The following is a 25,269-nucleotide window of genomic DNA, read 5'->3' on the forward strand; positions in this document are numbered from 1 at the left end:
ATCGAGGTGCCTCGAGAGGTCTGGGACCGCCTTGGGGACCTGGAGGACTGGGTGCTATACTATCGCGATCGCGATGAGCAGCGTGGCCGGGAGCTCGGGGAGCTACAGTGTAATGGGCCTACTTTGGCCCACTACTTTTGCTTACACGTGTGCGCGTGTATGTGAGGAAGCGTAGCTTAATTTAAATTAGAGTTAATTATACTCGCCTCCGAGTATAGATTAATCCAAATTAACGATCCAAATAATGTTTTTGGGTTAAAATGAGAACTGCTATTTTTGTTTTATGTTTCTGACTTCCTCTAAATGTAATATTCTAAGATAGGAATCTGCCAACGGCTGGTTGGCAGAATTCCAATGCTATGCATGTCGCTCATTGGCTAAAATATGCTGCTCTCAGCCAATAGGAATCCTAAGTCACTATGGACCACCCATCGTGGTGGTCGTAAATGTATGTAGCCTTTGGTGTGTCTACCCCAAGGTCGAGAAAGTCTTTCGAACCTCTAACAGACGTCGTATCTGTTAGAGTTACAAGTGACTGTATCCACTTGTGCGTGTAACCCTGTTACACCCCCCCCCCCCCCCCCTCAAGGTTAGACGCACCGAGTCACGGAACGTCAATCAGGAAATTGACCATTCGTCAATTCTTCACGTTGGGAGAAAGAAAACTCGAGCTCATTCCGCAATAAGCTCGCCTCAGAAGAAGACCGACGCTGCAGCAGAGGGGAAGTCCTCCGCCGGGATAGAGACTCTCTCTATCCCCGAGTACCGCGAGCGTCTCAAAGCAAAGCGTGACGCTCTTGCTACCAAGGCTGCTGCGGGGATAACTCAACCAGAGATTGTCCTCGAAGGTTCTTCTGTAATCAACGACGCCGTTGACTTCGAGGACGGCGACGTGGAGATGGAAGAGGGCGAGGCCTCTTCTAGCAAGCGCAAGGAGTCTATCGACAGCGATAGTCTCGACCCGCATGCCGGGTCGAGACGCCCTCGTGAAGTAGACGACTCGGACGCTTCGAACTCGAAGCGTTCGCGCGGCGAGAGCGACACTTCGCTCTCTGCTGCTGGGGCTTTAAGCTCCCCGCGTGAGGTGGCGCCTTCAAGCTCTCCGCGCGCTGCTCAGGCAGCGCACGATCCGTGCATGCCGTCTGCGTCAGAGATCGCAGACCGTGTGGGCAACACTGTGCCTCCTAACGAAATCCCGCTGTACGTATGCAGTGGTATCCACGACGATGCTGTTGCGGAGGAGCAGCACTTTGATCAGTTAACGAATCAAAGGTGCGATTATTACATCGGGCTCTTCTACGAGCTCCGGTACTTCTCCAGCAAGAAGACTTCTTCTAGCAGCAAAGTGCCTGAGTGGCAGGCACTTTGTCAAAGTTGGAATGCTTTTGTTGAGAACTTCAACAAGAAGCCGGTTGCTTACCGTGAGCGGGTTAAGCATGCCCGTGAGCGCTTCGAGACATTCTCGACGCGCGGGAGGCTGGAGCAGCTCCCCAGATCCTCTGTGGACGCTGGTATTCCATGCGCTGTGCCTGAAGGCCATCAGTGCACGTTGTGTATTCCGGGTGCGGCGCGCTTCAGCGACCGCGACCTAAACGGCTACACGACGATTCGTGTACCTGAGAGTCTCAAGGATCTTCGTGCCAAGTTCTTGGCACGCGAGGAACGCGACGATCGTGGGACCTCGGGCGCTGTAGGTGACCACAGCGCTCGCACTACCTTCGCGTCGGCAGTGCATGGAGAACTTCGTACGCCCTCACCATTTCCGGGACGTCCTGCAGCAGGACGTCCCGTGGCTCCCATGTATTTTGGTGGGGCGGAAACCCTCTCCAACGAATACGATAACGAACCGGCTGCCGGTTCGTTTTCGGGATACTATGGTTCAGAATACGCTCAACAATCGAGCGTGTTGAGCCGCGGGCGTCGCGGATCGGAGGCGGCGGTGGTGGGAACACGCCCCGGGTATGGTCAACCTGGGGTTGACCTTGGCCGAACGCTCGAGGAGCGGGTCGCTGCTGTGGAACAGCTTCAGAGCCGGGAGTTTGCCGCTCTGAAGCAGGAGGTGGCGATCTTGAGGGCTCAAGTTGCTTAGACCTCGCAGACCGCGTCGGACATCTCTGTCGACGTGGGAGGTCGCGTCGCACGCTTGGCCCAGCGCGTTCACGCGCTGGAGCAGAGGTTCGCTCCCGCTGGGGCTTCCGCTTCGGGCCAGCCGAGCTGGGTGGCTCGTACTGCCGATATGGTTTCAGCCGCCCGACGTAAAAGGTCGGATGGAGGCGCATGCTAGATGGAATATCTAGCGTGTAGGCGTTGCCATGCCGTGTCAACACCGTGAACGGCCCGATGAAGCGTGGAGCGAGCTTGTTCGCCCCGAAGTCGGAAACTGCATGTTTAGGCAGGTTTTGAGTTGCTAACAAAACCAATGAACCCTTCTTCAATTCATTAGTGTTGCCCCTACCAACATTGTCTGGTTCAGCTTCTGTCGGTCGACAGAAGCTGCGATAGCGTCTTGGACAAACCGAATGACGGCTTGTCTGCGCTGCGCGAAGTTGATTGCGTCCGAGCTGAACTCGTTCAGCTCGTTTCTAGCAGTAGGCCCGGCCTCTGCGTTTGTCTTCGCGGTGTCTGTGCCCTGCACAGACCCATTCTGCTTTTTCTCCTTGCTCTTGTCGGCGTCTGTGGCCTGCACAGACGCGTGTTTCTTCTTCTTTTTGCGCGTAGTCGCGACTGACACTGTGCAAGTGTCAGCGGCATACTGCGGCTGCTGCGTTGTAGTCGTAGATCCTCCCCCACTCAAGGAATGAGCCACCGTCCCGAGTAGACTCGGGAGGCGTGGGTGCCTGATGGCATTCACGTAGAACGGTGTATGCCCGGTCGAGGCATGCACCGAGTTGTTGATGGCGAACTCTGCCATCGGCAGGCACTCGCTCCAGTGTTGGAACGAGTGAGCGTAGCTCTTAAGCCCGTCTACGAGCACGCGGTTCACGCGCTCGGTCTGCCCGTCCGCCTGCGGATGGTCCGCAGTCGACATCGAAAGTTGACTCCCAAGAAGTGTAAACACTTCTTGTCAAAGGTGTGCATGAAGCGCGGGTCTCGATCCGACACAATGTCGATCGGCATGCCATGGTGTTTGTCAACGAACAGACGTGCCGTCTGTTTCGCAGTCACTTCAGCGGGTACCGCAACAAGATGTATCATTTTGCTGAAGCGGTCAACAAAGACCACAACGCCCGTGTTCCCCTGGCTGTCCGGGGGAAGACCGAACACGAAGTCCAAAGACATGGACTGCCAACACTCCCGTGGAGTTGGTAATGACTGCAAGGGAGCCTGCGCGAAAGGCGCAGGCTTCACACGTTGACAAACCTCGCAAGCACGGACGTACTTGCGCACCCATTTATACTGGTGGGCCCAGTAGAAGTCGCGCGTGAGAAGAAGGTATGTCTTCTCACGGCCCGGATGCCCCGCAGTCGGTGCATCGTGATACTCATACATGATCCTGAGTCGCAGGTCATGGTCATTGGGCGAGACAACGCGGTCCGCGTTGTCGTCGACTGCACTGTAGAGTAATAACCCGTCGTGCACCCGGTAACGGTGTGCACGAGCACGAAGATGCTTCGGCAGCTTCTGACGAGCTTTGTCAGAAGGCGTTGAGCCGTAGGCCAGCAAGAGCTTCGCGTCCGCGTCGTGCGCGAACGCGACCTTCACGTCGTCCAACAGTGACGGCGCCGGGGTGCTCGATCGCATGGCGTCAATAGCATTGACGTCGGCATCTGTCGTGGCGTAGTCCGGTCGACACAAGAGCGCGTTGGCCACCACATTGAATCTTCCGGGTTTGTACTCAACCCGGAAGTTATACTCTGCGAAGAATGAGAGCCATCTCGCCATCCGTTGCGAGATGTGCGGCGACCTCACAGCCGTCCGCAGCGACGCGTGGTCCGTATAGACCACGAAGAGTTTGCTTCCGAGTAGATACACTCGGAACTTCGCGAGTGCGTACTTCATGGCAAGGAGTTCCTTGTCATGTACCGGGTAGTTGCGCTCAGCTGGCTTCAGCTGACGCGATTGGTAGTAGACGACCCTCGTGATCGTGCTGCATCAACGCACATCCGATTGTGAAGTCGGGTGCGTCACACACAACGTGGAATGGGCGATCTTGGTCGACCACCGCCAAGATCGGCGCCTCAGTCAAGCCCCGCTTGACTGCATCGAAGGCCTGCTGACACTCAGCAGTCGAAACCCACTCGGCGTCCTTCTTCAGGAGCTGGGACAGCGGACGTATCATGTCCGCGTAACTTAGACAAGTACGTGGCCAAGCCAAGGAACTGCCGCAGTTCCTTGACGTTCGACGGCGTCGGCCACTCATTGATCACTCTGACCTTCTCAGGGTCAGGGCGGACACCGTTCTTCCCGACGAGACACCCGAGCACGGGTATCTCGCTCGCCCCGAAGATGCACTTCTTCAGGTTTGCATGGAGCTTGTGCTTGCGCATGAGCGCAAGCAGCTTCCGGAGATGCACAAGGTGCATCTCAACATCGCCCATCCCGTCCGCAGTCCGGCTGTGGACGAACACATCGTCGAAGTAGCTCGGTGCGAAGTCGCGCACCGAGCGCAACAAGTGCGTCACGCACCTGTTGAAGGTCGCAGGGGCGTTCTTCAGACCCTGCGGCATCACTAGCCACTCCCAGAGCATGCCGCTCGACGTGCTCACAGCCGTGAGAGGGATATCGCTCTCACGCATGAGGATCTGATAGAACGCATCGCGCAGATCACGAGCACTGTAGATAGTGCTCCTGGCCATTGAATCGATGATTACATCTTTTCGAGGTATCGGCGTCTACGCCGGTATCGTCGCATCGCTCAGCTTGTTATACGCATGAGCGATGCGCCAGCCGCCCTGTGGCTTCTTGACACAGAACGTCGGAGCACTGTGCGGGGATTTCGATTCCCGCACTTGTCCAGCTTTGCGACGACTTTCGAAGAAGTCGTCGATCGCCTTGACCTGCTCTGGCGGCAGTGGCCACCGCCGCGTGACCCAGTACTTCGTTCGCGGCACGAGATCAATCTCGTGCTGGATGCCCTTGTCCTGCGGAAGCTCCGCAGGGATCTCTTCCGGAAGCACGTCCGCGTACTCCCGTAAGATCTCGTAGTAGGGACTCGTCTTCAACGAGTCCCAGCTCTGCTCTTCAAAGCGCTCCTTCTTCGTCTTCGCACTGAGAGTGTCCTCGATCTCAGTGGTGCTGCAGCGGGGCCGCCGTAGCTTTGCGTCAGAGGAAGCTTAACAGACTCACAGAGTCTCAGCTTAAGATAGCCCGTTCTAATACCAGAACGTACGAGTCCGTACACCTTACGGACTCCAACAGTCAACCCTTAACTCTCAACTGTGTGAATCTCAAAACTGAATGTATTTCCCTTTAGCGCGGCCAAGCCGCCTACGGAGTAAATGTATCCGGTTCACTATCTAGCATAGTGAACCCTAGTCATATGCATAATCAGTGGCTCTGAAGCCATGTACTGATTCTCCTACTGATTTAGGTTAGACATTGTGTATCCACTTCATAACCCTTCGGGTAACTCTCGTGTAACCCCGTTACACCCTCCCCCACCAAACCGTGGACACGGGTATTCACGCTTAACGGCAAACCTCCGGGTCTTGTTCCGTCAAGCCTCCTGCTCAAACGAGTCAATCCACATCGCGTGGACTTCTCTGAGAACTTCTCGGCGCAACGCGCCCTCACATGACTTCAAGTCATAAAGCCTTTTGGTCTTTCGACCGCAGACAGCCTTTCGCGAGATCCGCCTCGGAGCCTCGCTCCTCTCGTGCTGCTGCACTGCGTGCCTCCGCACCTCCGCGAACGCCAGCGCCCGCGCGCACACCCTTGACGCCTTCCAGGCTCTCGGTGTCCGAGTACTTCGCGGCGCAACGCCTGAAGCGCAGCTCGCAGCGCGCAAGCCCCAGCTCTCCTCGAGCACCAACCCGTCAGATCATGAATCCTAGGGAACTCTTTGGTGAAGAGGGCGAGGTGGACAAGTCCATGGAGGGTTCTCCGAACCGAGGAGATGTGTCCCCACTCACGCGACGCTCCCCGAGCCGCAGCGACGCTTCGCCCACACCGTCGACACGCCGTGAAGAAGGCTCGCCGGCCCCAGTTGGCTCTCCGAGCCGTCCCGATGAAGAGCGCCCCACGCACACGTCTCCTGTGCGCTCGCCGAGCCGTCCATCTGCAGAGCGCGCTGCGCCGTCGAGGGTGGAGCCGCGGCCACCGCTGCGAACTCCAAACCCGTCCCTGAACGCTCTTCCGGCCTCTACGAGCTGCGCGCTCACGGAGCCACGGTATTCGCCACCTCGTGGTGAGGGTGTGCCGCTGGGCCCCGTCATTTCCAACCCTTTGGACGAAGCTCAATCCGAGCCGGTTGCGGCGCAGATGGCTCCCACGCGCTCCCAGCGCCCCGAACTGCGGCCTCTGCTGAACCCCAGCGCTGCCGACTACGGCTTCCGGCCTCGCGACCCCGCGGAGGCTTGTCGCCAGGTGTTCCAGCAGTCTCTCGCGCTGCACACCATTGGGCCCGCGGCCCGTACTCTGGAGGAGCTCGCACTGCGTACGTCTCTGCGAGAGCAGCTCCTCACTCCACAGTCTACGACTGTCGCGGAGTATCGCGAGAGGCTGCGGCTGCAAGCCCAGCAGAAGTCCGTGCCCGCCATGCGGACGTACCCGGTGGTACTTAGCCCGGGGGGAGACTCAATTGAGTACGAAGCTCAGTTCGAGTCTTGGGCCGAGCACAGCCGAAAGCTCAGCTCCATGGACGCACTCCGAGCCAGCTTCAGTGAAGTGGATGTTCGCATTGAACGCAAGCTCCGCTTCGATTCCGCAAAGGTTCGAGCCAAGCGCAGCCTCTCGGCACTCGCCCTGGCGCAGACCCAGTTTAGCGCTGCGCGCTTCGCTCCTTCGAGCACTCCAGCTGCTCCTTCCAGCGAGGGAGTGAGCGCTGTGGCTCAGGGTCAGCCTCGGAGCAATGTGGCTGACCCAGCAGCTCCCCAGCTTATTGCCGGGAAGCGCGGGACGACCGGCGTGCCGGCCTTGAGCCCTCGGGGCGCTGGCGATCAAGCCGATCAAAAGCGTCCACGACGTCTGGGCAGTCTTGGCGGAGGGGCACCTCAAACTCCCATGAGTTCTCGGGGTGAGGATACCTCGCCATTTCACCAGATACTGGTTTTGACCCCGGCACCGGCGTTTCGCCAGGAGGCGCCCCACATGGTAATGTAGATTCCCATGCTCATCGAGCAGAGCCGGTGGAGGCCGCTGTGGGGCCCTTTGCGACTCAAGATGAGCTCTTGGACACGCGGCAGCAGGCGGGTCGCCTTCGGGATCACATCCATGACGTTGATGCGCGTCTGGGCCGGACTGCCATCGAACTCGACCAGCTCGCCGAGCGGACGCAATGGATCGAGGTGCCTCGAGAGGTCTGGGACCGCCTTGGGGCCCTGGAGGACTGGGTGCGATACTATCGCGATCGCGATGAGCAGCGTGGCCGGGAGCTCGGGGAGCTACAGCGTCAGCAGGCTGTGCTTCAGGGTCAGCTCGACCTCCTGGCCCGCATGCAGGCTCCGACTGCTGCGCCTGCGGCTCTCGCTGTGCCCGCGGCACCTCCGGCGCCGATTCTTCCGCCTGTGCCTGCGGTGCCCACGTGGATGGCCGTGTCCTCGACGACCGCAGCTTCCGCGCCTGTGACCTCGTCCCCCTCGGTGCCTCCATCTGCACCTGCATCGGGTCCTGGTACGGCTTGAGCAAGCCCACGTAGAAGACGGGGTGCGTCCGCATCTTCTTCGGAAGATTGAGCGTGTACGCAAGGCCCTTCTTGGCCACAACCTTGAAAGGTCCGATGAAGCGCGGGCGCAACTTCGTCTTGAAGACGGCAGACACTGCATGTGTGGTAGGTTCTTAGCATTAAGCAACACCAGGTCCCCGACCTCATAACTTTCAACATTGCCTCTGCCCCTGGCATCTGCATGTTCCTTTTGCTTGTCTTGGCTCTCAGCCATTGCGTCACGCACATGTCGTAAGACATTCAGACGCGTCGACAAGAAAGCGCCAATCTGTTTACGAACAGTAGCCGGACTGACATCGGCTAGCCGATCAGCTAAATCGGCTTCTCCTCCCCCACTAAGCCCGAGGCCACCACGTGGCGGCGTCAGCGGGACGCGGGGATGAGACAAGCTGTTCACGTAGAACGGCGTGTAGCCTGTCAAGGCGTGCACGGCGTTGTTCAACGCAAACTCAACGAGTGGCAGCATGGCGCTCCAGCGCTTCGGCGTCTCGGCGCAAATGCTGCGGAGGACGTCCTCGACGACGCGATTTACGCGCTCGGTCTGACCATCGGTCTGCGGATGGTCCGCCGTGGACATGTCCAGCTTGGTGCCAAGCAGCGCAAAGACCGCGCTCCAGAAGTTACCCGTGAAGCGAGGGTCTCGGTCCGAGACAATCGACTCAGGGAGTCCGTGTTGTCGAAACACTCGGTCCAAGAACAGCGTTGCTGTACCTTTACCATCGATGGTGTCCGGCACAGCCGCAATGTGAGCCATCTTGCTCAGTCGGCCCGCGAAGACCACGACTCCTGTGTTGCCCGCCGCGTCCGCCGGCAGGCCAAACACGAAGTCCATACTCATGGATTGCCAGCAGCCCGAAGGGACAGGCAAACTCGCCAACGGCGCTGCAGCATGAGGTGACGACTTCACTCTCTGACACGTCTCGCACGTGCGCACATAAGTGCTCGTCCACTTGTACAGCTTCGGCCACCAGTAGTGGGTGCTCACCGAGCTGTAGGTCTTCTCACGGCCAAGATGGCCGGCTAGCGGCGTGTCATGTGCCGCATCGAGGATGCGGTACTTCAGATCCTCATCATGAGGGATGACCACGCGGGGCGTATCCTCGGGGCCAGTGTTGTAGAACAGCAGGCCTCCATCGAGGGAATAACGGTGTAGCCGCGCTGACAATTCCATGTCCGAGTCTTGAAACTCCTTGCTCCCCAGAGCCTTTAGCAACGCGACACAAGTGTCGTCCTTGGCATAAGCCGTTCGGATCAAATCCGGTAATGACGAAGTCACGGTCGTTAGATGAGCCAGCTCATAATCCGGCCTGCGCGACAGCGCGTCCGCAAGGACATTCTGCCTGCCAGGTTTGTGCTTCACCTCGAAGTTGTACTCCGCGAAGAAGGACAGCCAACGGGCCATCCTTTGCGAGAGGTGAGGCGACTGAGTCGCAGTGCGTAACGACGCATGATCCGTGTAAATCACGAACGGCTGAGAGCCCAACAGGTGCACCCTGAACTTGACGAGCGCATACTTCATCGCAAGTAGCTCTTTGTCATGGACAGGATAGTTCTTCTCCGCAGCCTTCAGCTGGCGAGATTCGAACGCCACCACGCGCTCGCGCCCCTCGGCGTCTGCTTGCAGCAGTCCACAGCCGATGACAAAATCCGAGGCGTCACAGACGACACTAAACGGACGAGCGGGGTCTGGCAGATCCAGAATAGGCGCATGAAGGAGACTGTCCTTAATTGCCGCAAACACATCTTGATGCTCGGTGTCCCAACACCACTCCGCATCCTTCTTCAGGAGATTGGAGAGTGGCCGAGCCATCTCAGCGTAGTTCTCGCTGTACTTGTGCAAGTAATTGGCCATGCCAAGCCACTTGCGAAGATCCTTCTGGTTCTTGGGAACCGGCCAGTCAACAATGGCCTTGACCTTGACCGGGTCGGCCCTCAGGCCACGCTTCCCGATGAAGCACCCTAAGAAGGGGATCTCTTCCGCTCCGAAGATGCATTTGTCAATGTTGGCGTACAACTTGTTTTGACGCATGCATTCGAGCACAGCACGCAGGTGCTCCACATGGTTCTCCATATCAGTCTTTCCGTGCTCCGCACGACTGTGGACAAAGATGTCATCGAAGTACGTTTGCGCGTATGCCCGATGGGGCCTGAAGAGCTGCGTCACAAGACGATTAAACGTCGCTGGCGCGTTCGAAAGCCCTTGGGGCATCACCAACCACTCCCAGAGCATGCCGCTCCGAGTACTCACCGCAGTGAGAGGAATGTCGCTCGTCCTCATGAGCAATTGGTAATATCCATCGACCAAGTCGAGCGCACTGTACATCGTACATCCTGTCATGTTGTTCTGAAGAACACCCTTCCGAGGAATCAGCGTCTGCGCCGGAATGGTAGCGGCATCAGCTTGTTGAAAACATGCACGATACGCCACTTGCCATTCGGCTTTCTGACACATAACGTCGGCGTAGAGTGTGGAGACGTACTCTCACGCACCATGCCCGCCTCGTGCTTTGCAAGGAAGAACGCGTCAATGACGTCACACTGCTCCTTCGGCAAGGGCCACTGCCTCGTCACGCAGTACTTCGTTCCGGGAACGAGATCGATTTCGTGTCGAACAGCTCGATCCGGAGGTAGCCCCGAGGGCGGCTCCTTCGAGACCACGTCCTGGTAATCCTTTACCACTTGATACAGGGAATCCGACGGGTTCTTCAGGATCGCCGATCCGCTCCGCGCATTCAGCGCCTTCTTGGTGTTTTCCAGGACAGCTTCATCCAGAAGCGAGGACGAGTTCAATTCTTCTTCGAGTCGTATGACCACTACCTTAGCCAAGTCTCCAGCCTTCAAGGCTTCGCCGAACTCGGCCGAGGACATCTCGTCCAGCTCCAGGAGAGCAGACAGTGAGGGCAAGTCGTCGAGGTTGATACCTCCGTCGACGTCCCCCGTCACTCCATTCACGAGTGTATAGAGCTGTTCGCTCTCGCATGGAGCCTCACCGCTCGACACGCCCTTCTCGACTCGTGAGATCGCAGACGCCTTGCGTCTCGCGGCCAGCGCTTTGCGGCGCTGCCTCCTCTTCATGGACGCCGTCCGCCCTGAAGAGCTCCGTGATTTCGCGTGCGTCTTGACGCCAGGTGTCACCACCTCGTTCAGCTCCAGGGGAGCTCCAGTGTCTTTACCGATACTCAGCGAAGAGCTGCACGATCCGCAACCTCCACTCAGTGGATTACGTGCCACTCCACGATCTTCATTCGGGCAAAGCCCCTTGTTCTTCGGCATCCCGCCGACCGCGCCGTCGCTGGCACGCAGCAGGGCGTCGCCCTCAGATGCACACCCGCTCAGCCGAATTCGTGCCGCTCCACCTGCCGTCCGCGAGCCACGCTCGGAACGCTCGTTCTCGACACACTCAGTGTCCACCAACTCGGAAACTCCGATATCCAGCACATTGACCGACTCGGTCCAGTGCTCGCGCCAGAAGCGCTTCTGCTTCCTAGCAGAGGTGGGTTCATGACTCGCCAATGCTCCGCCAGGAGAGAAGTGCGTAGCACCAAGGGTCTTCGACCTCCAATCGATCCAAGGCTCGTGGCGTTCCAGCCACGCCATACCAAGGATGAGATTATATCTCGAATCGAGGTCTACGACCAGACCGCGTTCCACGCTGTCGAAATCCAAAACCTTCACGCCCAGGTCCACAGGGACCTTAGTCACCGTGACACGAGTGCCCGTCGTCACTCCCGCGCGCTACCAGCGCCCCAGCATAAAGCTGACTTCCGTCCATCGTAGAACGTCGGGCGTAGTTACCCGACGCTCCCGAATCGATCAAAATCGTCCATGGCTTCGTGAAGCCCTTCACCCAAGCTTGGACAACTAGCAAGCCCAGCTTGCATACACGTTCCGTGTTAGAGAGTACGGCTCTCTTTGGGGCTAAGTCCTGTCGACCTCCACCTCGCCGAGGCTCAATAGAACTTAGTTCTTCCCCAGTAGGCCGCCCCGCGCCTACTGGGACTTCTCGTTTCCCCGAGACAAACTAGAGCCCTGGCTCGAACTCGAAGAGTGCCTTGACGAAGCCTGGCGCTGATAGCGCAGCGGACACCCAGCACGAAGGTGACGGGTGTCACCACAGATGAAGCATCTGCGGATACCGCGACGCTGCTCACCAGCACGAAGCTCGGCTTTTTCGTCTTCAGCATAGCTGAGGTCCATGGGTTCCGGACCACTCGACGCGCTAGCGTAAGACGCATTCCACCCAAGTCTCGACGACTTAAAGTTGTGCTCCGCATTCAATGCGACGCTCACAGCCTCTTCGAAAGAGCTCGGGTGGGTTCGGAACACCTCCGTCCTGGCAACGCCAGTGCGGAGGCCCTCCATGAACACCGTAACGGTGACTGCCTCCGGCAGGGGGTCCGCGGACATACCAGCAATGAGAGTTCTCAACTCTTGGACATAGTCCATCAACTCCTTCTTGCTCTGCCTGGTCGCCAGGAAGCGTGAGCGCACGCGATACGCCTCGTTAGGCGGAGCAAACACTCGGGACAATTGCTGTGTCAGCTGGTCCCACGTCGGGAAGGCCACCTCGACCGACGTCCCGGACGTTAGTGCCCACTCTCTCGCTCGCCCACCGAGCTTCGAGATAGCTAGTGCCACGCGCTGCGACTCCGTCCGGAGTAGAGCTGAGCTCATAGCCATCTCAACCTCATGGGTCCAAAGCATCAAGCTTTCACCCTCCTTGCCTTCGAAGGTCTTCACGCTCAACATGAGCGGCTTGGGTCTTGTTCCCGCGTCGGATGACGAAGCAGGCGCTTGGGGCACCGCGGCCATCACCATCCTCTGCTGGAGGTGCTCTAGCAGAGCATTCTCGTAGCTTGAAAGCGCCTCGAGACGCGCGTTCACCGCGTCGGGGCCTTGCTGCTGTGGTGTAGTGCCCCGCGAGGAAGCGGGCACATCGACGCCGGTGAGAGGAGGCGCCAAGATGGAAGCCGACTGACGCGAAGGATGGAACTCGGCTCGGAGGATGGAGCTCGATGCAGTTGGTGGAACGCGACGCGATTGGTGGGGGGCGACGCGCGGCAGAGATCGACGGGAAAAGTCGACGCGGGTGATGGGCCGTGATACACGGCGCCAGAGTCCAACTCGACGCGTAATCATCCGACGAGTCGACCAGCGCCCCGTCTCTGCAAAACGCGCCGACCCTTATCCCCGCCGAGCAAAACCCTCCGAGCAAGACGCGCCGAGCAAAACCCGCGGAGAAAGACGCGCCGACCCTAAACCCCGCCGAGCAAAACGCGCCGAGGTAAGATCTTGATTACGCCACGCAAACCAAGTTGAAGGACGGCAGCGCAAGCACGACAGAAGTAGGGATAGGCCCAGAGCGGTAGGCTTAGCAAGCAGTAGTACAGAGTAGCCAGTAGCAAGGACATAGGATAGGGTAAGGACTCAGTCCCGAAATTTCTCTGAACCACAAAGACCTCCCGTCTTCTCCGAGGTTCCAGGGGAACCACCAAGCACCGGCAAGAAGAGCCGCCTCGATATCGCGGCCCCCCGTCGTTTGCTGGTTCGGGTGCTCACCCCCCACAGACCCGTGCTGGAACAAAGGCACGTTAAACGTATACCGTTTAGGTGGGCGCCCGATAACGCGCTGCCTAGGCGAAGGACCGCACTGGCCTGATAACCGCCGTGCACAAGACCCCCGTGTAGGCTCGATAACGCCACACAAGCCCCAGGAAACGCCGGCCTGATAACGCCGCACGCCCGACGGGAACGCCGGCCCGATAACGCCGCACGCCCAAGGCTCGACGCCCTACGACAAGGAACAAGCATCAACAACCCCCCCCCCCCTACTGTGGTATCGGAAAATGGAGATTACCGGAGCGATTGCCCGTCGCCCAAGAATAAATGTACAATAATCAAGGAGCAGTCAAGCGCGAGATGGAAGTGGCTGCTTTGGTTAAGCTGGTGGCATTATCCTCGTTGGAGTGACAGGTAGCGGCCGGAGCCTCGTCGGGTCCTAATACAACCCCGAACGAGGCTTCATGGTACCCACTTTTAGGTACAGATGCATTTAGTTACGTACTTCGGCCGCACTTATTAGTGTAGCCGCGGTCGTCATGTGATGTGTCCGGAATCGCCTTATTGCGATCGTTCACACTAGATATTTGTATAGGGACATAGGACTCATCATAGGATGGCCAGAACGAGGCCACAGGGCCCCAGAAAACTCTGTAATAAAACGACAGTCTTCCCCCAAACCCAACAAGGGTCAAGTCCGACTTCGGTAAGTGTAGCTAGCTTATTGTAGTGCCTGGACACGCTCGGCTGCGTGTGGATGCTTGTCGGGGAGCTTATCGTGCATTGACCGAGAGTTTCCTTGGCAGCGCCAAGAGTTGGTGTGGCCGGAGAGGCAGGAACGGTATTAGGGTATCCTTCAGTATATATTTGTGGGATTAGAGTGTCCCTGAGTGTATTAGTCTACCTATCGAGGTTTTACCTTGGCCCCCCCTGTATAAGGCCTAACACGCCGGTACCCTTCCTTTCTGAGGGACTGCAGTGGGGTTGCGCGAAAGCGCTACATAGTATCCTAGTCTTAGCTCGTGGCTAGCGGTACAGGTTTTTGGGTTGACCGAAGACAACCTAAGGTGCACAGAGGCGCTTGCAACCGACCCGGTGTAAGGGATCGTTCCTGGTCTTCAGGTTTTGATCCAATAAGCGCTTATCTTTGCGGGTTAGCGTGTTGTTGGTGTCTCTAATACCTTTTGGTAGAAGAGAATTTTAGTGGTATTACCACACCACAACCGGTGCCGCGACCCGGGATTGGTGCGACCTTCTGTGTGTCTGGGTTATTGTAGGTCTTACCCCAACGAGCAAAGAGGAGAAGAAGAAGAGAAGAAGAGGAGAAGAGAAGAAGAAGAGAAGCGAAGAAGAAGTGAAAAGATGGCGAAGGGAGTCAAGTCAGCGGTACCAGCAACGCCGGTCAAGTCGAGTGGAACGCGCAACGAGGCTTCGGTGCGCTCCGGGAGCTCGTTCTCTACCCCAGCGACGGATCGGATGGAGTCGATCGACGAGCGTTCAGCGAGATGCGACACGGCGATTGATTCCTCGGACGCCAAAGAAGATGACGAAGATGATGACTGGGATGTCAGGACTGTGATGTCCGAGACTTCGGAGGCCGCGGTTGTGTCGGCCGGCCGCAGTGAAGGATCGAGGTCGATCGCCCGCGACCTCTCCGAAATGTTCAACGACATGCCGGGCCCCGAGCCCGCCTGCGACGCGGATGACGGTGCGACCGAGGGTTTCAAAGCCTCGGTGACGGTAGGAGGGGCAACCTCCAAGCCGGTTGGCACTCGTCCTCCCCTCAGATTCTCCCGACGGAGGCTGCACTCGCGAGCTGGACGCCAACCACCGCCGCCAAGGCTCTTACCAAGTGGAGGAAGAAGTTACGTGAGGCCTTTGGGGTGGCAGACCGAGGCTCAACGAAGCTTCGTTCGGCCCCGGGAGCGGTTGACCCCTCCAAGGTCCCGCTACCAGCGACCCCTCGGAAGGCAGCCACGGATGACGGAGTCTTCGCAGTCAAGGGCGAGGCTCCGCCTTACATGCAAGACTCGCACATGGTAACCCCACTATCTACGGACCGTAGTGAACGTCTGGCTAGGGAGACCGAGGTTTCGTACGCAACGCCTGGCACGCGCGGGGCAACCGGTCGCCGGTCCAGCCGCCGTTACGACCTCCGAGATGACTCGTCGGACAGTGACGATGATCTCGGGTCCGACTGTTACGAGGGCGACCTGCCAAGCGAATGGGCCCGTCAGGTACGCGAACTGAGCGCGACTGACAATCAGAGCTCAACCCCGAAGCTCGAGATTACCACGCATCTACCTATCGGCAACATCAAGTCGTTCTACGGTGTGCGCAACAAGAGCGAACACTCCATGCAGTGGCTTCGTAAGTTCGTCTACGAGATGAGGGGGACACATGCACCGCCCAACGAGTGGTGCATGCCGTTCGAACTCAAGCTCAGAGATGGGGCATTGTATTGGTGCCGCCAGCTTCCACGCAAGACGAGACGCACGTGGAAACTGCTGTGCGAGGCATTGATTAAGTACTACTGCTCGAAGTTCTCCCAGTCTGCAAAGGCTCGGTACTACTCGGCCAAACGAGAGAACAAATAGCATGTATGTGACTACCTCAACCGGCTCAACGGCTACGCTCGCAACGCCGGGGTGCGGTTTGAGCACGGGGATCGTGACGCGAAGGACCACGTCGAACACTTCTTAGTTACGCGTGACGACCGAAACTTAGAAGACCGTCTGTGCCACGTTCGGGTCAAGAGCATTCATGACCTCGAAGACATGATCAACGACATTCTGCGTCACCGTGACCGAAAGTCGACCCGCGAATCATCGTTCCGCCGCTCCCGCAGTCAAGATGACAGTCGCCGTCGCGACGCGCGGTCGAACGAGGATTCTCGAAGTGGTTATTGCTGTGTACGACGTTACCGTGGCAACGACCGCCTCACCAATCGTCGTGATGACGACCACCGCCGTGACCGATGTGACGGGTCACCGAACCGGTCGAGGGTTACTTTGGTCGACGCCCTTCCCGATGGGATGGCAGAATGGAACATCGGAGGCTCGGTCGGTGCACGCAACGAGGCTCCATACGCCCCCCGACGTGATGCTGAGGCGAACGCGGATTACTTCGAGGATGAGCGCCAGTACTCGGACGACCAACGCTCGGACGAGGATTCAGACGCCGATTACGACTCGGACGAGTCTACTCGGCATGTCGCTGCCACTAACGACTCTGAGCGCAGGGCCGCAGCCGATGGAACGTTCGCCTGGTCTGACAACCGACGCTACAGGAACGGAGGAGGCCCGTCCAACCGCAAACGAGATAACCGTCGCCAGTTTGGGCTGTATGCCGTGTGCGGAAGCCCGGCCCACTCCGTGCACTTCTGCTACCGGCGGCGCAAACTGTGCAAACAGGTGCACGACGCTGGAAAGTGCGAAGCGCTCCACGAGCTCACCAAGCTCCTGAAGTCCAAGGTCGACAAGAAGGATCTGTCGCCAGAGCTGCAAAGCCTGGTGTATGGAAGTCATTTAAACTAGGCAGCCCGCCAACTGAAACTGGGTTGGTCCCAATCGGGCTGCCACAGTTAGCTGAGCCTGCTGTTGATGCGGACTATCTGTTCGCGTTCACGGGCGAAAGCAAACGGCCTGACGACCGGAAGAACAATGAACGTGTGAAACTGACGGGAAATGGAGAGAACCGAGACGCAAGTCTCGTTGAGATTGGTATTGATGAAGATGATGATGACGAACGTGATGGACACCCGACCGAGGCTTTGATCACAAGTCTAGCCCAGATCAGGGGGCCACCTCGGAGCCTCGTTCGGGCGGTGCAATTACTGCCCGGTGAGAGACTGGGGTGGTGGTCGTCCCAGCGATACGACAAGAGGAAGCGAATGAGAGCTTTGGTCAATGGCGCCGTGGACGACGCGCGAACAAGGCTACTCCTTGATACTGGAGCGAATGTTAGCGTGATTTCTGCCAGCTTCGCCAAGCGGCTAAGTGTACGGGAAGTCCGGGACAACGGACGAAGTCTCGAAGTCCGCGGCATCAACACGGGGGTGATGGAGACCCGGCGACGGGCGCTCGTCAAGATCACCCTCGGGCGGGAGCAGGTCTACGAATTTGAAAGGTGGATAATGGATCACAGTGCCGGGGTGGATGTGGTCGTTGGGATGGACTTCATGATCCCGGCTGGATCTATTTCATGGCACCGCACGCCTTCCGGACGAGGTCATGGTACCACTGCTAAAGTCGCAGAGTGTTGGGGATGACGAACCTTACGGCACGCAGCCTTCGTGTGGGCCGACCGAGGATTTATACGCCCCCGGTCGCGAGTGGCGAGAGTTTCGACTGCCGCGCCAGCGGCTACCTCGTTCGGAGTACGATGTGTGGGTACGGCGCACGGGAAAGCTTGTGCCGACCGTAACGAGGCTTCGACGGGGGCAGCCGACAAGGGTACGGCTCACCAATATTACGACGACAACGGCACAGTGTGCCAAGCACGACTCCGTGGTGCTCTGGGTACCGCATGGTGAACTACCGCGAGAGACCGGCTACGCGAGGTTAGACTCTAACAAGTACAAGGAGTGGCAGGTGCTGGCATACTCAACGAGCCGTGACGAGACTCTGTATGGAAGGGAGCGATGTCTCTATGACCAATGGCTGGCCAAACAGCCACCCGCGGTTGGGCGCAGGACTTACTCGACGCCGCAGAAGATCTTACGGAGACCGCTCGACGCTACAATATGGCCGAGAGGTCATCTTCAAGGTCGTCCTAACGACGATTATTCTTCGCTCGGTATATCGGATCATGCCAACGACCCCAGGGTCTCCCAAGGCTCGGTCAAGGTTACTGAGCCTGGTGCAGACGACACAGAACGTGATGGTATAACCAACAACGGTTCGGACGACGAGGCGAGTGCACGGACCGACTCCGACGCACTGGAAGGGTCGTCGCTTGACCGAGCGGCCTATGCATCCAAGCGCACCGATCATAACGCCTATAGCATCAAACATGGGGCACAGGAAGCCCCGGTCGAGGTGTCAGGAGCCGGAGACAAGCGTGATGATGGTGTTGGAGAGCTGAACGACGATTCGGGAGAAGACCATGACGCGACAGATGTAACAGCAGCGGTGGAATCCGTCCCGCGGATGGCCGGAACAGCGACGGATACGCAAGCACGCCCTGAACCAGATCAAACGTCGGTCGCGTGGGGCAACGCCACTATCGACTGGGGCGAACATGATCCTGGACCGAACGACATTTTAACTGAAGCAGGAACCGCCACGACCGAGGTTAGTACCGATGGAGAAAATTGTGTCGATGACCCGGACAAAGAGGACCCTGAAAGACTATTGGAGGCGAATTACACCTCGGTCGTACATGCGATGGTTGCGGAAGGGTTCCCGGAGGATGATGACACCGCGAACGAGATTAATCGCAGCGACAACGCGCAGGAGTCTCTACCGACCTCTCGACTGAAGCCTACCACTCGGATTTGGCCCTACATGGAACGAGGTAAACCAAGACACGAGTGCTGATTCTCAGTGGTGGGCTGGCAAAGGTTTGGAAGTGGAACGGACCTGAGATGACGTACCTAAGCGCAGACGAACACCGTTCGATTGTTCGTTTGGGTGATGACCTGCACGAGTGGCGAACGCAGCACGATGTTTGCACGTGGCCCAAGTCGTTGACAAGTTGCATACGCTAACGACGTTTGAACTACCCGCGAGGGTTACCCAGCTCGCGATGGTAGACGAATGAAGCTACTGGAAACGATGATTGAACTGCCTGCGAGGGCTATCCAGCTCGCAGCGACAGACGAAGGAAATTGCTGGAATTTGCATATTACATGTGATGTGAATGAGTCACGATGGAGTGGCATGTCGGAATGCCTCGGTCAACACCCCAGCAGATGAAACGAACAAGGATGAAGCTCAAGGAAGGATGACCGAGGATTCGAGTGCCGATATTAACGTGGAAGAAGGTCGCGCCTGTGCGCCGGACCTCGACTTGCGACGATGTATGGATTTGATGATGAAGTGGAGATACGAGTGGATCTGGGACCGCTACGCCCGACAACTACGTTTCGTTCAAGGCGGTGGTGCCTGATGTAGCCTGCGCGGAAACTGTGGGAACCCTGAACGAGAATTGGTGCGGCTCGAAAAGCTGTGATTGCAACACAGCGGGTCGCTTGATCGAGGCTGGGGTACCCAGACCTTACGTTACGACCACCGAGTATTTGCTGTAAGTGGATCACGAACCACGGTCAACACTGGTACAGTTTCTCACGCCAAAGAGGAAGAAGCTGAAGGCTCGACCGATGTTTCTGGTGCGGTGGTTCCCGAGCCACAGACTGAGGCAACTAAACCCGAATTGGTTACGACCACCGGAAAATCCGGATGGAACTGTGGAACGAAGGCAACGAAACCACGGTCGACACAGCTACACTATCTCTGAGTGATAACGAAGCAAGTGATGATGTGACCGACGTTGGCGGTGCAGCGATTCGCGAGCTTCAAGCTGGGGCAACAATATCTGTCTCCTTTACGACCACCGAAGTTCCGACGTAGGAATGGTGCGAGGCTGGACGAGTCATCGCACGTTCCCTGACTACTGCGGTTGACGTTGAACCCTCGAACGACGCAGAACTAGCTACAGAAGATGTCAGCGACGCTGAGAAGTATGCGGACAATGTGTGACGAGCGGCGGTCAGCAGCATGTCGATGGAACGTCGGACCATACGACCACCGGAACTCCGGTAGATTGGTATTGCGGCCAGAAGAGTGGCAGGGCATGCTACTCAGTTTGACCCTCAGGTGATGCAGCACTTTCTAAAGCAGACACCAATGTCATCGAGGAAACGGAGCCAAGGTGTAACCCAGGGGCCGTGCGCGGGGCATCGACCGAACAACCAACGTCGGACCATACGACCACCGGAATGCATCGGGCATGTGTATCACCGTGCGTAATGTAGCGGCTCCAAGCATCCTCAAATCCTCAGTGGCCCTAGCAGAAGTTGAAATATCACTGGAGGAACCTTGTGGTGTGTCGACCGACACTTCAGCAGCGACGGAAGTCACTGGAGGCTCGGTCACAGGTGCAGCTTGCACCGGGACCGTATTATCAGCGCTAACAAAACCACGGTGGGTAATGAAAGATCTTGCGACCCTAGCCAACGTTGCAAAGTGTCGGTGACTACATCGACAGCACCATGGGATGCTGGAGAACAAGCTGGCGTCATTAACGAGGATCCAACTGATGGCGAAGAGCAGCAAGAACGCCCAGCGTACCGGACCAGAACACCGAAGGTCCAGGAGAGCGGCGGTCGCAGCGGTCAAGCGCAATGAATGAACCATGAAGTTGACGAACGGCAGGCGCCTAGACGCTCACCTGTTGCTGAGGCTCCTGTCCAGGCGGGGGCAGTTGTGGTATCGGAAAATGGAGATTACCGGAGCGATTGCCCGTCGCCCAAGAATAAATGTACAATAATCAAGGAGCAGTCAAGCGCGAGATGGAAGTGGCTGCTTTGGTTAAGCTGGTGGCATTATCCTCGTTGGAGTGACAGGTAGCGGCCGGAGCCTCGTCGGGTCCTAATACAACCCCGAACGAGGCTTCATGGTACCCACTTTTAGGTACAGATGCATTTAGTTACGTACTTCGGCCGCACTTATTAGTGTAGCCGCGGTCGTCATGTGATGTGTCCGGAATCGCCTTATTGCGATCGTTCACACTAGATATTTGTATAGGGACATAGGACTCATCATAGGATGGCCAGAACGAGGCCACAGGGCCCCAGAAAACTCTGTAATAAAACGACAGTCTTCCCCCAAACCCAACAAGGGTCAAGTCCGACTTCGGTAAGTGTAGCTAGCTTATTGTAGTGCCTGGACACGCTCGGCTGCGTGTGGATGCTTGTCGGGGAGCTTATCGTGCATTGACCGAGAGTTTCCTTGGCAGCGCCAAGAGTTGGTGTGGCCGGAGAGGCAGGAACGGTATTAGGGTATCCTTCAGTATATATTTGTGGGATTAGAGTGTCCCTGAGTGTATTAGTCTACCTATCGAGGTTTTACCTTGGCCCCCCCTGTATAAGGCCTAACACGCCGGTACCCTTCCTTTCTGAGGGACTGCAGTGGGGTTGCGCGAAAGCGCTACATAGTATCCTAGTCTTAGCTCGTGGCTAGCGGTACAGGTTTTTGGGTTGACCGAAGACAACCTAAGGTGCACAGAGGCGCTTGCAACCGACCCGGTGTAAGGGATCGTTCCTGGTCTTCAGGTTTTGATCCAATAAGCGCTTATCTTTGCGGGTTAGCGTGTTGTTGGTGTCTCTAATACCTTTTGGTAGTAGAGAATTTGAGAAGACTTGGGCCTGTATTTCGAAGATACGCTACTCCAACAACCGGGAATAATTTGCTCGGCGCGACCGCTATCGAGACGCGCCGAGTTTGTGCGAGATCGACTCCGCGAGATTTCTGCGAGGCCGCTACTCCACAATGGTGCCGCGACCCGGGAGGACTACTTCAAATGACGGGCTAACGATCCAAGAGGCATTGGAGGCAGGTGCGCAGTCGACTGGAAGGTCGCCGACCGCAAGAGAGCATAGTGAGAGATCTGTCGCGTCGTGGAGCTCTGAGGGAACCTTACGACAGGCCACGGGGCCAGCGACGGCTAGGAGGGCTACGAAGAACAGTTTGCCGTTCCCGATGCGGCTCCCGACGAGGGAGCCGCGAAGGGCCGCGAGTCCTACCGGTCGGAAGCCTGCAAAGGCCGACGACCAACAACAACCCACCGCCAAGGCAGCTACGAAGCGCAAGTCGCCCAAGAGGAGGAAGAAGAAGCTGCGCGCGCCGGACTCGGCGGAGGCGTCGCTGTCCAAGCTACAAGGCAAGGACACGGGACGTCAGTACACCGTCGAGGAGGTACGGTACGTCGTGGCGCGCACGGAGCTCTTCCGTCTGCTAGAGCAAGACCCAATCTTGGTCTTCCTCAAGCCCATGATGATGAGCAACTTCCCAGGCCCCTTCGTGGCGCCGGACTTCGATAGTCTCACCAGCGTCGCCCACGCCGCGCCGACTCTCTTCCAGATGCTGCGTGACTCGGGGTTCGTGTTGGGAGCTTTCGAGATGGAGAGGCTGTGCGACTGGGACCTCAAGTCTTGGTTGCGCGTGATTCTCGTCGTGCAGGAGCCCTTGACGATTGTCGCCGGATCCGTCAAACAAGACGCGACGAGTTCCTCGGCGGGCCAAGACACGCCGAGTTCCTCGACGTGCTCAGCCCAGACTTCGACGACCACGCCCTCGCCTCCACCTCGATACCAATCGAGCGTGGACTTCAACAGCAGCTTCGAGTCGCGCAAGCGCAAGGTTCCGGAGAAGCTCTGCGCGCCGGATTCAGCGGATGAACCGCCGGTCAAGGCGAGCGGCGACGACACGGGGAGTCAGTTCACCGCGGCGGAGATGAGGTATATGCTTGCTGGAGTGGAGCTGATCCGGCTGTTGGAGCACGATCCGATGCTGCGTTTCATCAAGCCCAACGCGATCAAGTTCACGGGCCCCTTCCGGATGCCATGCCGCTCGGCGTGCTCACGGCCGTGAGAGGGATATCACTCTCACGCATGAGGATCTGATAGAACCCATCGCGTAGATCAAGAGCACTGTAGATAGTGCTCCTGGCCATCGAATCGATGATTACATCTTTTCGCGGTATCGGTGTCTGCGCCGGTATCGTTGCATCGTTCAGCTTGTTGTACGCATGAACGATGCGCCAGCCGCCCTGTGGCTTCTTGACACAGAACGTCGGAGCACTGTGCGGGGATTTCGATTCCCGCACTTGTCCAGCTTTGCGACGACTTTCGAAGAAGTCGTCGATCGCCTTGACCTGCTCTCGCGGCAGTGGCCACTGCCGCGTGACATAGTACTTTGTCCCTGGCACGAGATCAATCTCGTGCTGGATGCTTGTCCTGCGGAAGCTCCGCAGGGATCTCTTCCGGAGTCGACCAACTCAGCGGACTCCTCTTCATCTCGCACGGGAGGATGTGAAGACTGCAAATACGACGCAACCATAGCCTGTGAAGATCAGTAGAAGAAGGGTCAGCAGCAGAATGGATGGGGCCGTCGGAGGCGAAGAACGTACCGGAGGAGCGGCAGGAGCGCCGGACGACGACATGGCGCGGAGACTTGTTCGCTGCCGTTGGAGTTTTGGCCGAGATTGGACTCGACTCGAGGAGTGATGGCCAGGTCCCTCACCAACTCGGCTCGGAACATGACCGGGGTAGTTGTGGTGTAGGAAACACCAGATTTCGCACGACCAACTCGGCTGGAGTGGTACACTGTACCGCTAGCCGAGCTCAGCCGAGTTCACCAGCTTATTCGGATACCTTATCCGGCTTAGCCGAGTTCGAAGAATTATCCGGATAGCTTATCCGGACCAGCTGAGCTCAAGCGTCGCCGAGCTCAGCGAAGAGTCGGCCGAGATCCAAAACCGCCCACTTTCATTTGGTATTTGTATAGGAGCTTAGAAATAGTGGAGGCGCCCCTTCAGGGCGTCCGACAGAGATAACAAACAACAGAGCAGAATTTTCTAGGCCTAAAGCACGTGTACACGTTCCGGTAAGTCCCTGCACGGGGCCGGATTATGTCTTCTGCCGGTACCCGAGAGGCACAGCGTGTAGGGTACTCGGCTGGCAGCGCCAAGAGATTAAGGTCGGCCCGGTTTGGGCGCGTGTCTCGCCAAGCGCGAAGGAAAAGTCTCGCCACCACTGCGAGCCGGTGTTCCCGAACGTCCCGGGCACTAATTGCTGAGTCGAGAAGCCTTTGCTCTCGGCGACCTGTAAAAGCGCTCCGTGCGCCGTCGTCCATCCTTTGGTGGAGGGCACAGGGTTGAGCGAACGGAGGCCGCCGAACTCGGCGGTTCTCCGGAGGAGTGATCTTGGTTGGCAGGTCTCGGCGAAAGGCGAGACACCCGCTATCCCGGTCGGGCCGAACCGCTCGGGGGCAACCCGGCGCAGGCCAACAAAGCCGACCAGCTCGGCTATTGTTGTGTTTGTAGCCAAGTTACACAACTGACGATTTTGTGTGTACTGCTATACCACATTTAGCTCGGACGCAATCAACATCGTGCAGCGCAGACAAGCCGTCATTCGGTTTGACCAAAACGCTATTGCAGCTTCTGTCGATCGACAGAAGCTGAAGCAGACAATGTTGACAGGGAAAACATAAATGAATTCAAGAAGGGTTCATTGGTGTTGTTAGCTCACACAACCTGCCTAAACATGCAGTTTCCGACTTTGGGGCGAGCAAGGTCGCTCCGCGCTTCATCGGGCCGTTCACAGTGTTAGCACAGTATGGCAAAGCTTACACGCTAGATGTTCCATCTAGCATGTGCCTCCATCCGACGTTCTACGTCGGACGGCTTAAGCCATACCTGCAGCACGAGCTACCTAGCTCGGCCGAACGGAAGCGGAAGACTCAACGGAAGGCATCATCCTCCCCAGCGCGAAGTCGCGCTGGAGCCGCGGGTCGAGCTGGAGGTCCAGCTCGGCCGGAACGACCGAGGCGGTCTAGGAGGTCACCGCAACCTGAGGATGCTTCAGAGCGCCGAACCCAGCGCTCTCGCGGCTCCCCACGACCGTGTTCCGGTCGTGGGGAGCCGCGGAATCAGGGTCAATACTTAGTTGATAACACGGTGCGCGTTTCCACCACCGCCGCCGCCAATTTGTGACACCCACACAGCTCAACTCGATGGGCAGTTGAGCGGATTGTTGATCACAGAATCCCGAGAACGAACAAGCAACCAGTTCGTTTTTGTATCCGTTGGGGGGGTTCCCTCCCAACGAAGATACATGGGAGCCGCGGGACTTCTTGGAGCAGGACGTTCCGGACATGGTGAGG

The 25,269-nt window shown here is 57.8% G+C and overlaps 3 protein-coding genes across 3 annotated transcripts; all 3 read left to right on the forward strand.

Moving 5' to 3' along the window:
• Positions 1-5,982: 5,982 nt before the first annotated feature.
• On the forward strand, positions 5,983-7,781 carry PHYSODRAFT_251862 (hypothetical protein; the record flags this gene model as incomplete). The annotated part of the gene is made up of 2 exons (XM_009539586.1): positions 5,983-7,174; positions 7,201-7,781. 2 exons carry the CDS (start codon positions 5,983-5,985, stop codon positions 7,779-7,781), a joined length of 1,773 nt encoding a protein of 590 aa, XP_009537881.1.
• A 6,962-nt stretch (positions 7,782-14,743) lies between these two features.
• PHYSODRAFT_341275 (hypothetical protein) lies at positions 14,744-19,492 on the forward strand (the record flags this gene model as incomplete). Its single annotated transcript, XM_009539587.1, has 8 exons — positions 14,744-15,121; positions 15,169-15,751; positions 15,823-15,890; positions 15,979-16,893; positions 16,965-17,534; positions 17,611-17,802; positions 17,872-18,898; positions 19,260-19,492. The coding sequence occupies 8 exons, from the start codon at positions 14,744-14,746 to the stop codon at positions 19,490-19,492; spliced, it is 3,966 nt and encodes a 1,321-aa protein (XP_009537882.1).
• Positions 19,493-21,873: 2,381 nt separating this feature from the next.
• Positions 21,874-22,974, forward strand: PHYSODRAFT_341276 (hypothetical protein; the record flags this gene model as incomplete). Its single annotated transcript, XM_009539588.1, has 1 exon — positions 21,874-22,974. One exon carries the CDS (start codon positions 21,874-21,876, stop codon positions 22,972-22,974), a length of 1,101 nt encoding a protein of 366 aa, XP_009537883.1.
• Positions 22,975-25,269: the final 2,295 nt, after the last annotated feature.

The sequence above is a fragment of the Phytophthora sojae genome (assembly GCF_000149755.1).
Source record: "Phytophthora sojae unplaced genomic scaffold PHYSOscaffold_13, whole genome shotgun sequence".
Classification (NCBI taxonomy): Eukaryota; Oomycota; class Peronosporomycetes; order Peronosporales; family Peronosporaceae; genus Phytophthora; species Phytophthora sojae.